This window comes from Nanorana parkeri, unplaced genomic scaffold (assembly GCF_000935625.1).
Source record: "Nanorana parkeri isolate BGI_ZX_2015 unplaced genomic scaffold, ASM93562v1 scaffold531, whole genome shotgun sequence".
Classification (NCBI taxonomy): domain Eukaryota; kingdom Metazoa; phylum Chordata; class Amphibia; order Anura; family Dicroglossidae; genus Nanorana; species Nanorana parkeri.
This window is the reverse complement of record NW_017306799.1, coordinates 678,928-694,990: the sequence shown is the minus strand read 5'-3', so window position 1 is coordinate 694,990 and position 16,063 is coordinate 678,928. Positions and strand designations below refer to the sequence as shown.

Sequence of the window (16,063 nt, the reverse complement as noted above, 5' to 3'; positions counted from 1 at the left end):
CGGCTTTCACGTCACCGCCGGCTCCGACAAGCTCTCATTGTAATTACAGCTGGTCCCGGCCAATAGAAAACAGTTGGGCGGAGCTAGCTGTCACTGCTAGCTCCGTACAATCGTTTTCTACTTTTTTTTTCTACTTTTATTTTACAGTTTTTCTATTCTGCTCGTTACCACAGAGGTATGGAGCAGAATAGCCAAGCCGAATGCCACTTGGGGGCATTCGGCTATTAACTCACTGCTGTTCGGCCCCTATGAGAATAGGCCCAACACCGGCAGCTCGGTTTAACAATAGGAACATCAAAAAAAGACAAAAGCCTAACGGCTGTGTATGTGCACTCCAGAAGTACAGAATTTCCAGCTTGAAAGGTCTTACTCTTCTACATAGTCGTCAATGATATATTCAACAAAAGACATTTTAAGTAGATTGAATAAGTTAACATTATATTGGGTACTAATTGATGTATTTTATTATACTTTAAACCATCAAAGAACTTCTAATTATCTCACTTTTTCCTCTTTTATGAGTTCCGGTCCTGAGATCTCTGTATTCTATTGCAATCGCTGTATGTGGGTGTTTGTGCTCAGATGAGTTGATTTACTAACAATTCAAGTGTTTAGAGTCAGCTTTAGTCATCCAGTCATATGTAAAGGATTTTTTTTTTTCTTTTAATGCACATAATGGGGTATTAAGTGAAGTGAACACTGGTTCATCTAGCAAAGTAAATATTCTACTTTAATAAATGGACCCCCCAAATCCTTGGTGTACACAAAATGATTATGCCTGCTCTCCTCTAACCAAAGATGTAGAGGAAGTGTCTGCTTTCAAGAAATGCACTCAGAAGTATTGCTGATAGGGATGTTCAGATACCAGTTCAAATACTTGGCATTTTCACAGCCCCACAGCAAGGGCTAATTTTGTACATACCCAAGTTCTTGTTTGAGATATACCTCTTAGCAATCAGTAGCAGTTAATACATCCTTTTTTACCCATAACTGTGTTTTTTGGGGGGTTATTCACTAGGATACAGGCTTAGCTTTGGCTGATCCTTCAGCTCTCTTCAGCCGCCTCTGCCCTTCGGTTGAGTCGAACCCAAGGGCTGCTGTAAGGACTATTCACAATAGCCCATACAGCAGCCGAAGGCAGCCGAGTGGCTCAGGTATGCCGAAAGAATATGCTTTGGCTCGACTGAGCCGAAGTGGCAGCTGAAGAAGGGCGAATGGCCTGCCGAAGGGCCAGCCGTTCTCCCAGCAAATGACAGCTGTGAAGTCTGTACACAATTTTGGTCTAATTTAACCAGTTTCCTTTACCCTTTCGATAGCCAATAACTATAGTATACATCATGGCAAGAAAAGGGTTAAGAGAAGCTCATGGCTGGACTTGTTTTAAAATGGCTCACATGACTCTGCTCTTTCATGGAGAAGTGATCTGGGTGGCTGTACAGCCACCCGATCACTTCTACATGCCTCCCCCAAAGACTGCCCCACCGCCATGGTCCTGGGCTTGCCTTACCCTGAGGATGGTGAGCGGCAGGGAATCAGGTAAGGTTTGTTCCCCAATCTCCTCAGCAATGACTGACACTGGAAGCTTTCTGTACTTCTGCATTCAGAGGTGTCAAATTCTGGCAGGTAGTGGCCAGGCAAGCAGCAGATCGGACACTCACTATCACCGATCTGTTTGAGCTGAGTGCAGCTGAGTGAATCTGTCTTGTGATAGTAAATAAATGAAGTTAGCAAATTGTAAAAATAAGTTTAAACGCGATAAAATCTCATAAAATAAACCTGGGGCACACATGTGTACGTAAAGCTGATCGCACACACATTCATATTCGCTATCGCCCACACACACTGAAGTGAGAAGAGTAACACTAGGGCCATCATTTATGGTTATCTCTAAAATGATGAGCTGGAAAAGGTTTTAAGGCATCGCCTATGTATTATTTTGGGTATTGGTATTTTTTTCTGTTTTCGAGGCTTGACATTTGACTTTTTACAATCTTATCTTTTATATTTCACAACATTGAAATTCATCAGTTGAATGTATATATCATGTGCAATACAATTTTGTAAATTTTTCAATCAAACATGAATATTGTGCCGCCCCAACGGGGCATAGAATATGAGATGCATAGCCTCAGTTAATATTAGCATTGTTTTAGATAGAGTTATTATAGTGTGTTTTTGCCTAACTATTTTCCCCATAGCAAATCCTATGCTGCCATCTAGTGGCCTTTGTGATATCACACATGTCTTTTCTGTATTTCTGTTCCCCATGTGACGACATATTTCCAGTCTATGTATGCCCCTCCCTTCTTCCTGTGTGCAGTACTTCCTGTGTCATGGCCACAGTTAAGAGCCACATGTAACAAGGACACACATGTGATCTGCACAGTACGTAGGAAAGGCATCATTTTCTGACCGCACAATACTATAACCGTTCAACTGCTGTTCCTATCATCTGCTGTAACCTGATGTTAAAGAATAAACACCTCTTTTGAATGAATCGGTATTGACGAGTTCAGCTATCTGACGAGGATTGTCCGCAGTGAGTATATCTGCTTATACAGGCCAGGCATAGAGGTCTCAGCAAGGGATATATTTCGCTATCACAACGATCGGAGTCAGAATAAATATTTTTCAGAGTCCTCCTAACTGTCTTGTCTTGAATTATATTGTAACTGTAATGTCTTCTTTATACTGCATTGTAAAGCGCTGTGCAAACTGTTGGTGCTATAGTGTATAAATCCTGTTTAACCACTTTAGGACCACCGTACATCTGTATATAAATTCGCATTGAAGTGGATATACCAGACATGCCAACTCTCCCGGACGTTCCGGGAGTCTCCCGCTATTAGATAGCGGCTCCCGGACCCCCAGGAGAGAAACATTTTCTGCTGGAAAGGTTTACTCTGCTTGATCTAGCAGAGTAAACCTTTCCCTGCTGCTTTTTTTCTTTCTGACATCGGGGCCGCTGACCACAGTCAGTCAGAGAAAAAAAAACAGCATAGGAATGATTAGCTAGGCTTCTATTGGCTATTGTAATTTGCAATAGCTGACTAGCTATTGCACCCGCCCACTGCTGCTATCAATCAGCAGAGCTGGACTTCCATCAGGTCCTCCTCTGTTGATTGACAGCAGCAGAGGGCGGGTGCAATAGCCAGCTTGCTATTGGCTATTGCAGATTGAACTGGCCAATAGCAATCTAACTATTCTTTCCTATGCTTTTTTTTTTTATTCTGATGAAAAAAAACCCAACAGATTCTGATGAAAAAAAACAACAGATAGCAAGGAAGCAATAGCTTCCTTGCTATCTGCCATCACTTCAGGGGGCACCTCCCTGAAATGAGAAGGGCACCTCCCTGAATTTCCTTTTTTCAGGTTGGGATCCCTGTTATACTAAGATCATGGCTGCTGCAGCCATGATCTTGGTATTGTTTTTTTTCAGCAGACGGGACTCGTTCTTTACAAGTTGCCCAAATCACTTGTAGCAGTCTGCAAGGGTGGTGCCCCCCACCATGGTTTTGGAGTCCCCCACTCCTCTGGAGGACCCAGGACCACAGAAAATGCAGTCAGGATTGAGAGCAGGAGCAGGAGCAGACCGCGGAACGTCAGTCCGTGATCGGTGAGGCAGGAAGTGGTGTACTTAGAGTGCTTCCTGCTCACAGCTGTCACAAAGCCAAATAAAGTGCTGGTCACACAGGGGATCGGGCACAATGCTGTGCTTGATCCACTGTATTGGAGGGCAGGTAAGACATCAGGGGTCTAGTCAACCCCTGAGGTCTCCATAAAGAGAACATGCCACCTCCAAACGCTATCACATGTGTGTGATAGCAATAAAGTTAAGTGTGAAAAAAAATTAAGAAAGTGACAAAAAGTAAAGAATAATTCAAAAAATAACCTAAATTATAGTAAAACCAACCCCGCCGCCCCCACCATCTGCATGCGAATGAACGTAAATGACAATTGTGCCACACGTTAGGTATCACCACGAATATCGGAGTAAGAGAAATAATTCTAATTTGCTGTTAACTCTAAACTGATGAGCGATAAAGTCTTTTGAATACCATAGTTTTTTGCCATTGCATGGATGCTCGCAATTTTAATGCTTGACATGCTTGGGTACTCGATGTAACCCCATCTTTTATAATCTACCAAAAAAGGGTATTAAATTGTCTTTGTGTGCACTCAAATTTAAGTGTTTTTTTCCCAAAAACATCGATTTGATAAACATTTGCGCAAATATCGGGTGAAATTAAAAAATGCAGCTGCCATTTGTTATTCTACAGAAAATGTATACTTGTTTAGGGTTTAAAGTAAATCTCTGTCCACAAAATCCAGATTTTATGTGTGCAAAAATTTAGGGACGCACGATATTAGTATCGGTATCTAAGCCGAGTACTCGTACTCGCCTAAATGCACCAATGCCTAGTGCGATACTTCTAGTATCAGGAAGCCGGGCAGCAAGTCATTACACGCTGCCCGGCCTCCTGATTGGTCGGGAAGCCGGCTCCATGCTCCCTCATCACTTGTGACGAGAGAGCATGGAGCCGGCTTCCCGGCCAATCAGGAAGCCGGACAGCATGTAATGACTTGCTGCCCGGCTTCCTGATTTGTCGGGAAGCTGGCCAATCAGGAAGCCAGGCGCGGTGTAATGATGTTGCGCCTGACTTTCTGATTGGCCAGGAAACCGGCTTCATGCTCCCTTGTCACCTAATGACGAGGGAGCATGGAGCCGGCTTCCCGGCCAATCAGGAAGCTGGGCATCGCGTCATTACATGGCACTCGGCTTCCTGATTGGCCAGAAAGCCGGCTCCATGGTTTCTCTTCACCTAGTGACGAGAAGCATGGGGTTGGCTTCCCTGCTAATCGGGAAGCCGGGTGGCGAGTCTTTACACGCCGTCCAGCTTCCCGGCTAAACAGGAAGCCAGGTGGTGAGTCATTACACGCCGCTTGCTTCCTGAATGGGACTTCCGGGAATCGGTATTTGCTATTACCGGAAAATAATATATCGGTACTCGATACTGAAATACCGGTATCGGTGCATCCTTACAAAATTGCTCTGGTAAGTAGGTGGTTACTTTTTTTTTTTTTTATTCCATGTGTGTGAAAATTTGAAAAACCGGTCTTGTAGAAAAGGGTTCAATAAGATAAAAGTGCCATAGCTGCTTCTAGTAACACATTGGAGGTCCTGAGAGTCACTTTAGTCATGAATAAGCCTCCATGAGTTTAGTGACAGAAGCAGCACCCTCATCAGGCTTTGCTATGCACACACACATACCACACAGATGTCGGCTGGAAGATAGATAACAGAAAGTGCTGGTCTTCCACAAAATGGCTGCCATAATGCATGACACATTCCTTACACTCTAGTGACCAACCAGGAAACCTGAGATCGCACGTGACAGGAAGAGATCGCTGCAGGGTTCGGTTGTCATGGTGACGCACAAGCTGTAGGATTTTGACGTTCGGCATCCGGTTTTGCGCTACCATGGGAGAAAGCGGGGACAATTCTTATATTATTCGCCCGAACTTCCAGCATAAGTAAGTGTAGTTGGCTCCCTAACGTGGATGGCGTGATCGTGCTGGAGCATGGATGGCTGATGGTTTACCTTTATTTCACTGTTTGTTTCCTTTGCTATTTCAGATTCATATTTCTCATGTTCAGGTGCCTATTTCTGAAGGGTAGTGACAAACTTGTATTTCCCCTGAAATGTGCCTTTATTCAGAACTTCGAAGCTGTAAAATAAAAAAGCTTTTTATTTTCCCATGCCATATATACCGCATTCTTGTCGTCTGTATTCAGATCGCATGTATTGTAAGACATAAGCAAATAAGGGGTTAAAGTGACATAAATCCCAACTTCAAGTTTTTTTAAAATCTCTTTCATTTCACTATGTTATAAAAAAAACACCTTGAAAGCAGTACTCCAGTGCTGCAATCCTCCTCCAGTCCCAGCCAGTCATCCAGCATCATTCAGTCCACTTTGAGCCCAGGGTGTCAAGGACACATCATCAAGGCTCCCTGGACTCACAGGAGACCAATGAATGTCACATGCTAGAGAGGCTGCCGCGCTGGGAAGGAAGGAGAAACGGGCTAGTGGAAAGGTAAGAGCACTGGGGGGAATTTATCAAAACTGAAACAGACTCTGGAGCAGTTGCCCATAGTAACCAATCAGCTTCTCTCTTCACTTTGTTCAGTTAAAGAAGGACTCTGAAGAAAAAAAGCATCAACCCTTGCAGTGGGGTTACCCACGTTTGTGTCTAGGTGCTAAGAAATAAATGTTATACTCACCCAGTCATTTAAGCCAGCTTGTTCTTAGACCAGTCCCTAGAGCCTCTCTCCCCCTCTGCTGCTGCACCGTCATCACGCTTTATAAAAGTGTTTAGACATGAGGATGCTGAGGAACATTCCATCTGTGTAGCGGAGGAAGAGACAGGCTTCAGTGACTGGAAAAGCAGGGAGTTGGCTCGGCAGTTAGACACCCAGACAAAACCGAGCAGCTAACTCCCCTAGAGTTCTTCTTTAAGCTTTGAAAGTGAGAGAGAGAAACTGATTGGTTGCTATGCACAACTGCTCCAGATTCTGTCTGCTCCAGTTCTGTTAAACCCCCCTCTTTGTGTCTTCTATTGAAGTAACCTGATGGTTTTACAGCTCTAGAAACTTGACAGGGGCTCCAGGTTGCTCTTACATTTTACTCACCTACCCTCTCCAGTGTTGACATCTTAACCCAGTTTTTTTCCCGGTGTGGGATCTTTGGCCATCCTGATTGGCCAGGCCAGAATGACATAACTCCTGTGCATGTGCACAGGAGTTATATAATTTCAGCATCAAGGTGTGCCGAGAATGTATACAGTGTACAGGTAGGCTTGTTTTACTGCAGAAGTGACATAGCATGTGTCTTCTGCAATAAAGAGTCTGCATTGGAACCAGTAGAGCATTGCAACCACAATAAGTAGACAGCAGGTGCAATGCTCTGCCTCCTGCACACTCCTCCCATCCATATACCAACCTTAGTATGGACATTCAGTAACATGGACGGGGGGATAAATGAATGGACTACAAGTGTGGTGATATCACCGCGCTTATATTCCATTGAGAACTTCAAGTCTCTCTGCCACGGTAGCTAATTGGATTTGTAGTTTCTCCATTCACAATGGCAGTCAAAAGATGTATAAATGAATGATGTGGCTGTTTGGGCAAAGCCATGCATAGCCGCACCGAACTGAACAAAAAAAAATGGCACATCTGATCCCACGGTGTCTGCATGCGGGTGCACGCGTCCATAGACTTACCTTGTGTCTCTCCTCGCGTCCCGGACGAAAATGTGAACTGCGCATGCGCGCGCCCCCAAGATGCTTTGCGGACGCCCGAGAATTTTCACATTTTCGGACGGGAGCGCGCAGGGAAGACACAGGTAAGTATTAACCCTTTTCAAAGCAGGTTTTTTTTTACACTTTTCGCATATAGCTACTGCTTGCTAGCAGTAGCTATATGCAAAAAAAAAAACAGAGAGTTTAATAACCCTTTAAGCAGAAATACATTTTATTTATTTTTTTAATTCTTATTTTACTTTGAAGGTTTCGTTAACCGATGTTATATGCAGACGAAAGATCGCAACTTTGATCTACATATTAATGAAATAGTACATTCAATGAAACAATAGATTGTTACATTGTATTTTTTATTTTTCATAATGCAGTCTCTCCTGTGTGAAATAGTCTGATAGTCAGATAGTCTGCCAGTGTCATTTTACACAGGAGAGACTGCATTATAACAGCCACTAATGCCATGTAATAGAAAGCCATTTCTGGCTGCCGTTTTGACAGCTGGTAATTGTTGGTAATAGAGGCAGCAAGAGCACATGAGGAGGACATAAGAGATGTTTCCTTAGCTGGTCATACATCATACAATTATCTGCAGATTTTCTGGGGTCAGATGGAAAAGGTTCAACAGATTCCTCTATCTACACTTAACTGTGTGAATGGAGTAATCTCCACCTGGGCCAATCTGTTGCACTTTTTCCATCTGACCACAGAAAGTCTGCAGATAATTGTAAGGTGTATGGCCAGCTTTACAAAGTTTTTTAAAACGTTTCCCTTCTGTTCAAAACCCTCAAGTGATCATTTCTAAAACAAACACGAAACATAAGTATCACATAACTAGTTTACACTATTGCAATGTTTCCACCATGTTCAATTACTTTGAATGCATTTTATTGGTAACACCAGACCACATTTTTCTTCTTCTCAGATTTAGAACTGCGACAGTAAAGGACTGCATCCGATCCGTCTTGAAGGAAGAACTCAAAAGCAAACAGTATATTCCAGAGGAGGTTCCACAGCTGACTCGGTTTTTGTCAGAGACAATAAAGGATAAACTGAAAGGTATTGGAAAGAAGAATCAGCATATTCAATGTAAACTGTACAAACTCTGATCATATGATCTCTCATAATATTGTTTGTTTTTTATATTATGACCCAAATAAATCTTTGTACAAAATGCAGTAATCTAGAGCCGAGAATGTAAATCGAGATCTCACTGCACAATAATATTTACTATTTTATATTGCTTATAGTGACACTAAACCCAGGAGTTAAATCTTAAAAATGCATTTAAGTACCTTAACTACTAACAAAAGTGTATCTTATTTGTGTATCACTCAGCTTTAGATCCTTTTGTTCTTCGTGTTCCCATGTTGACAAACTTGGTTATCAGCCCTGCTTGAGTTCTGTCCGTGGGTTACAGAATACCTTCCACTATGTAATAGTGATGAGGAGAGGGTTGAGGATTTCTGTAGTTCTAGCACAATTCCTTTCCTAGGTTGACAACACTGCTTCTCCATAGACACCGTGCAGTGACTGAGCGTAGCCTTCCCAAGACAGGAAGTGTGTTACTGGCAGGATCCCCAGATGAAAATTAAAGGGAAAAAGGGCCTGAGGGCTGGTTCACACTGATACAAAACACAGAAATTCCCCAGCCTCAACCTGCCAACTAGCCTGCAACCAAACAAGTAGCCCTGTCAACAGTATGCGTTAAAATCAGAGGTTTTAGTTGCACAAACTTTTGGCCAAAAATATGTAGAAGCCACACCGCCGCGCCAAGGCAGTCTGGTTCACACTGAAGCGCATCCTGGCTGGCTTCCTGCGTACAGGGGTGGGAAGTGTGAACCGGCCCTCAAAAAAGAGATCTAAGGACTGGTAAGCTGCAGTATATTGCATTTTGTTCTTGCGCCACACAGTCCTGGAGTATTATAGGCCTAGTCTGCATAAAGATGCACCCCCAGGGGGTGTGTACAATACAGGCTGAGCTCAGAGGGAACGGACAGAAAGATGCGAGTGTTGTTCCACCCCAATAGGACTGGCACGGCTTGACAAGGAGGAGGGACCATGGAAAGTAGAAATTGTCAGTATTTGATTTTTTTTTTTCATACAAGAGGAAAAAAACTTGAATTAGACTTTAATTATCTTATTTTTCTTTTATTCTTCCACACAGAAATGGGCTTTGATAGGTATAAGATGGTGGTTCAGGTTGTGATTGGTGAACAGAGAGGCGAAGGAGTAAAGTAAGTGCGTTGGTATGTTACTACCATTCATGTTGTGTTGTCTACAGCTCACAATGTATGAAGCTTCCAAAGCTTTAGGCTTTGAAAAAATACTTTTTACTTCCAAATATAATAAAGATTTTATATAGAAGAGCACTGCACTATACATTTCCTTTAAAAGTTCAATAGGTACAGTGGATTTGTAGGTTAATGTATATTTTTATATCACTGTCACTGATAAATTCATGGTCTTTTGCACTTGGTCCCCTGATGAGATGTACTGTCCCCAGTGCTTTTTCTATGACGGTAAATCCAGGCTGCCAACTCATGGACATAAACTTGGTTACGGGGAAGTAGGACTGGGGAGGGAGATGCATCTATGTAGATTCATCTTTTACTATCCTTTTTCTCTGCCATCTACACCAAGCCTTATAAAAACTTGTTTATTTTCTTTCCCCACAGAATGGCTGCCAGGTGTTTCTGGGACGCAGATACCGATAATTATGCTGAAGAGGTTTTTATGAATGTAAGATATATCAAAATCCCCTTCTCATTTATTAAACTCTGCTCTTAGCTTTAAATCAAGTGTTTTTATAATTGGAATGGGTATGTAATGTACATTTTAAGGCTAGCCATGTTTAAAACTATTATTAAAACATCAGGTGTACCTTGGCTGCCTTAAAGTGACAGGGTCATTTGTAACCAAAGTCCAACCTGTAAAAGAAGAGCATCCATACTGACATCTTGTGTCTTCAAAGTCCACCGTTGCTCTGCTTCCTGAATTCTGCAAGTATTCCACGCTTCCAGGTGTGTAAATACCTGCTCCTCTGGCCGCACACTGTGGTTCTCTCCAGCCTGTACATCACTACACGACACACCCAGATATGTTGAATACCTGCTGCGGCCGGGAGGGGCAGCACAGCGGTAGAGTTTGAAGACACAGGCTATTTGAAAGGTTAGTATATATACTCTTCTTTTAAAGCTTGGACTTTGTTTACAAGTTACTCTGTGCTGACAGGGTCACTTTAACAGTGTTAAATAAGCACCGTATGCTTCATGTAATCTTCATCTTTCACAGAGCACCCTGCACTTACTGTTTCCCTGTCCAAGGGATGCACCGATACCGGTATCAGTATTGGTGCTGATACCGAGTATTTGGGCGAGTACTTGTACCCGCCCAAATGCTCTGATACTTATCCCAATACTGGAACTTCCGGTCAGAGGGAGATTTCCTCTGACCTGCAGTGCCGCGAGAGAACAAGGATCCAGCTTCCCGGCCAATCAAGAAGCTGGGACACGGGTAATGACTCGAGGCCTGGCTTCCTGTTTGGCCGGGAAGCCAGTTCCATGCTGATTCGTCGGCTTGATGCTGATTGGCTGGGAAGCCGACTTATCAGCCAATCAGCATTGAGCTGGCCAAACAGAAAGCTGGGCCATGGATAATGACCCGCCTCCCGGCTTCCTGATTTGCTGGGAAGCTGGCTTAATGCTGATTGGCTGGGGAGCCGCCTTCTCGGCCAATCGGCATCAAGCCGGCCAAACAGCATGGAGCGGGCCTCGGGAAGACGGGCCACGGGTGATGATTCGTGGCCCGGCTCCTTGATTGGCTGGGATGCTGGCTTCCCGGCCAATCAGCATTGAGCCAGCCATAGAGCTGACTCGATGCTAATTGGCTGGGAAGCCAGCTTTCTGGCCAAACAGCATGAATAATGACATGCTGCTCTATGCTACCGGAAGTACTGGTACTTGGTATCGGTGAGTACCGGAGTATAAATATTGGTACTCAATACCGAAAACATGGTATTGGTGCATCCCCACCCTATGCCATAGCCTCTGCTGTGTTTGAAAGATGCAAACACGTGGGTGGTGTCTACCTTAGGCTGATTCAAAGAAAATAATTGTCATGTAGAGGGTAGACCCTCCGCTATTTTGCTATTTTTGGCAGCGGGTTTTAGACATAGGAGCAGTGGTTAAAAAAGGCAGTAAACACAGTACACACAGGGCATGCTATGTAAAGAAAGAGCGCAGACCCCTTTAAGAGGAACTGAACTCTGGAAGCTGTGCCCAAAAAAGGCAGGCACAGGGCCGAGGACTAGTCATCAGTATTACCTGTGGTCTCCCTGCAGCTGATCTTTGTACTGGGTCTCTGTGTGGTGGCAGAGGCAGGGTTTTGCTTCCCTTTATTAGAATCTCCAGCTAGGAGAACAGTGAGCGGCACGGTAGTACAGTATTGACGCAATAGTGGCATCACCAATTCTTTTGAGAGTAGCAATCACAGGCAGAGGTGTCTGAAGGTGCCCATACACCTTACGATTATCGTACGATAATCGCATGCGATCGACTTTTCGTACGACAATCGTAAGGTGTGAATGTAGTGCCCGACCGACGGTACTGTACAATCGTACGACGTTTGACGGTCAAGCATGTTGGAAAACTTTGGTCGATCGTACGATTTTCGCATGGTTGGTGGCGTTTCCGTCCGTCAAAAAGTCGTACCATAAACACTGCTCATGCGCAAACGAAAATAGGTGCGGTCTATTACCGCAAATCGTCCAGGTGTATGTTTTTACCTACCGCTGATTGAACCTTGCGATAATCGGTGTCTGGATGGGACCGCCGTACGACAATCGTACGACAGTTCGATCATCGGACGAAAAGTTTTGTCCGATAATCGCAAGGTGTATGGGCACCTTTAGACCTCACTTGCCTCACATGTATATCAAGCTGTATGCACAAGAGTGCCTAGGTACCCTCACATACCAGGAAGTGCACTACTGTTTTTTTACAATAAATTCCAGGCAATATTTTTCAGGCTGTGGCTTCGAAACAGCTTACATATTTAGATGTTCCTTATAACAAAGTAAATCTTTACTTTTAGGTCCATTGTAAATCTTTACTTTTAGGTCCATTACTTATGCTCTGTGATGGCATCCTAGGCAATTATGTTACTGATTTATGGAAAAAATCCTGTTATGGTAATTATGACTCATTCAGATTGTACTGCTAGAATACTAATGTGATGAAAAAATGTACCTGTGTAGGTCAGTCAAAGCCATATTTTTAATAGATCTTTTGAACTTGCAGCATGACTCAAGAAGTATTTGTTTTTACATAGCCTTGCATTTCAGAGCTACAGTGGGAACTAGGTTGGTGTGTGCATACATTAGAAGCGGTGACTTGTACTGTTTTAACCAACATGTTTTTTCTTGTTTTCAGGAGTACCTGTTTTGTGTTGCAGCTGCATTTGGATGCTTTTACTATTAAGAAGACTCGATCTAATATAAATATTGACTTGGATATTTATTGTTTTTTCATTGTGCAATATTGTGTCCCATAAGAGTTACAACATAGTAACAATTATGTAAATACGTTTAGTTTTGTATCATTTAAAAAAAATATGTAAGAAAAACCAATGCATTTTCATCATGTGCTCATTTCAATTTCAGTTTATATCTAAAAAACAAAAGCTAAGCCTGTCTGAGTTCTATGTACACACAGCACAACATCCTAATGCATGCCAACACTGAACACCATTCCAGTGGATGCAAGAACACTGCAAACCATCCTATTGCATGCGCACACTGCACCTCATCCTAGTCAATGCGCACACTGCACCTCATCCTAGTCAATGCGCACACTGCACCTCATCCTAGTTAATGCGCACACTGCACATCATCCTAGTGCATGTGCACACTGCACATCATCCTAGTGCATGCGCACACTGCACCCTATTCTAGTGCATGCGCACACTGCACATCATCCTAGTGCATGCGCACACTGCACATCATCCTAGTGCATGCGCACACTGCACATCATCCTAGTGCATGCGCACACTGCACCCTATTCTAGTGCATGCGCACACAGCACACCATCCTAATACATGAGAACAATGCCCACCACCCTAGTTTTTGCACACGCTGCAAACCACCTTAGTGTATGCGCACACCACCCTAACACATGCACACTCTGCCTACCATGCTAATGCATGGACAAAATGCACACCATTCTGGTGCCACCACAAACAATACCCTCTGTTCCCTACATTTGCCAGCCAGAAAAACTGCAAGTAATTTGACATACTATGCCTTGGAATTCAATGATTTTAAATGTATCTCGCTACATAACTGTACATAAAGTATATAACTGTACTGGGTTACAAACAATATAACTAGGGGACCTGGAGGCACAAAAGCATGGTGTGTAATTCTCAGTCACCAGCAAGCTCTTTTCAGCTATCATCGTATCTACAATTAGGCCAGCGTTGCAGTATACTGTCTCATGGCTGCTGAGCATTAATGCTGGAAAAAAGCAAATTAATATGAATATACTGGTATAGTTTAAAGCTGTAGCAAAATGGCACTTATAAAAAATATTCCAGACAAGTTACCGTACATGCCATTTTTGGCATTTCCACTTTAAATACTGTATATACTGCTGCTTACTGACAGAGCAATGTAGGATTACTGGCCCAGAAAGGAGACACAGGGGTCTTTCTGTTTCCTAGACGAGAGGATGGAGCAATTCATTCACACTTGCCACCAGACTACAAGTCCTGCAAGCACTAACTGTTACATTTATTATGTTCAGTAATAAAAATAAAAGCACACATTTTTGCTTCTTTTTAATCGTGTAAATAGGAAATGTATATAAATATTTCAGATTTATTTCTGAAGTGAAAAAGAGTCTCAGACCCAAACTGCTTATATATGCTGGTGCTTAAGGGGTATAAGCACATATACAGTGGGAATATTTCTAATTTATTTTATCTTCTGCAGCCAGAGGGTGGAGCTCTAATCAAGTCTAAGTGTCAGCTGAAGTCTCGGAGAGCAGCTTTTAAGACCAGAGGTCATTGATGAATAGATACCCAGGACAAATGTAACAGCCACGCCATATTTTGGTTAACTTAGCAATAACTCTATGACTCATTTGCAAGCCTAAATCATTTTTATTTATTTTTTAAACACCATATAAGGCCTTTTCTGGCAGCCTGTTATTAAAATAATGTTTTTTCTGTTTAAATTATTTATTATTTCATTAATGAATGCCTCAATACTTACTGACTGGTAACTGCTGAGAATCAGCTGTTACCAGCATTACAAAGCCTGATATAACTTGTCACGTACAGTGTACGTGGCCAGTCATATAGGCAGAAAGTGCCGGGACGTACACTGTACGTCTCCCGTCACGAAGGGGTTAAATACCACCAAAAGAAAGCTCTATCTGTCCCCAAAAAATTGTATAAAATTCATTTCAGTTCAGCATTGCATGATGAAATAAATGTCAGTCAAAGTACCGCAGCGCTGAATACTGAAAAATGGCCTGGACAGGAAGGGGGTCTAAACACCTGGTATTCAAGCGGTTAAAGTATTTGCAATACCGGACTGGGAGAGACAGTGGGGACTGGGAAGAATTTGTATTGCATTTACATTACATGTCACTGAACAGTGTTGAGTGATACGCTGTGTGATTGCAATACACATGTTACTAATACATCCATGTACTTGTACTACCTGATAAATCATACATTGAGATTTAAATAAAAAGTATTCTTGTATGATTTAGTAATGATTTATATATTTATGTATCCGCGACTCTCGCTGCCTGATTTTAACACCCCTGCAGTTATGTTACATTTGGCACATTTCCTCTGTACTACTTACTAAATCATACAAGAATACTTTTTATTTAAATCTCAATGTATGATTTATCAGGTAGTACAAGTACATGGATGTATTAGTAACATGTGTATTGCAATCACACAGCGTATCACTCAACACTGTTCAGTGACATGTAATGTAAATGCAATACAAATTCTTCCCAGTCCCCACTGTCTCTCCCAGTCCCCACTGTCTCTCCCAGCCCCCAGCATTCATGAACTGTAAAAATGTGCCCGTGCCTGCGCTCTCGGTCTCCTATATTTACATAGGAATGGGTGGTGCTTGTTACATATGAATAAGCCGCGACTCATTCTCCCCAAAAACATGTCCGCGCGTCGCTAGAGCGTTCGGGTTTCACTTGAAGAAAAGGTGGCATCCCTAATGGTATAGCTGGCCCAGTGCTACTTTGAGACAATCTCTCATAGACCCCTTACACGTTGTATATACATTGTGAGTGATTTTAAGGAAACATTTTAATAAAGGATAATAAAATGAATTGAATTTCTTCAAGTGTTGTTGTGGTACCACTAAAGTCCAGCACATTGTTCTGGTTTTATAATGTCTTGATAATTCAGATGTGGTACTCTAACCACCAGTTACTTTATACTTAATACCAAGGCCAACCCTACTCCACTTTGAGATGTCATTTCAACTAATTTTCTTGTGACAACTACATTTCATTTCTCAAAAGGGGACACAGACAGACAGAGCCTGTAACCATTCCCACTCTATCTAAAACGTTAACAATAAATAGGTTGGCGTTCAGGTAGAACACAAATACTGCTGGCAAAACGTGTAACACTGCACTGGCAGATACAGGCGGTATTTAAAGGCAATAAATATGAAAGCGGTTTCCAGGAGTTGACGCGGA

General features: G+C 42.7%; 1 protein-coding gene across 1 annotated transcript; it reads left to right on the top strand.

Moving 5' to 3' along the window:
• The first annotated feature begins 5,437 nt into the window (after positions 1-5,437).
• Positions 5,438-12,874, top strand: TCTEX1D2 (Tctex1 domain containing 2). Its single transcript, XM_018561587.1, has 5 exons — positions 5,438-5,535; positions 8,245-8,378; positions 9,487-9,556; positions 9,998-10,061; positions 12,752-12,874. The coding sequence occupies exons 1-5, from the start codon at positions 5,483-5,485 to the stop codon at positions 12,797-12,799; spliced, it is 369 nt and encodes a 122-aa protein (XP_018417089.1). The 5' UTR covers positions 5,438-5,482; the 3' UTR covers positions 12,800-12,874.
• Positions 12,875-16,063: the final 3,189 nt, after the last annotated feature.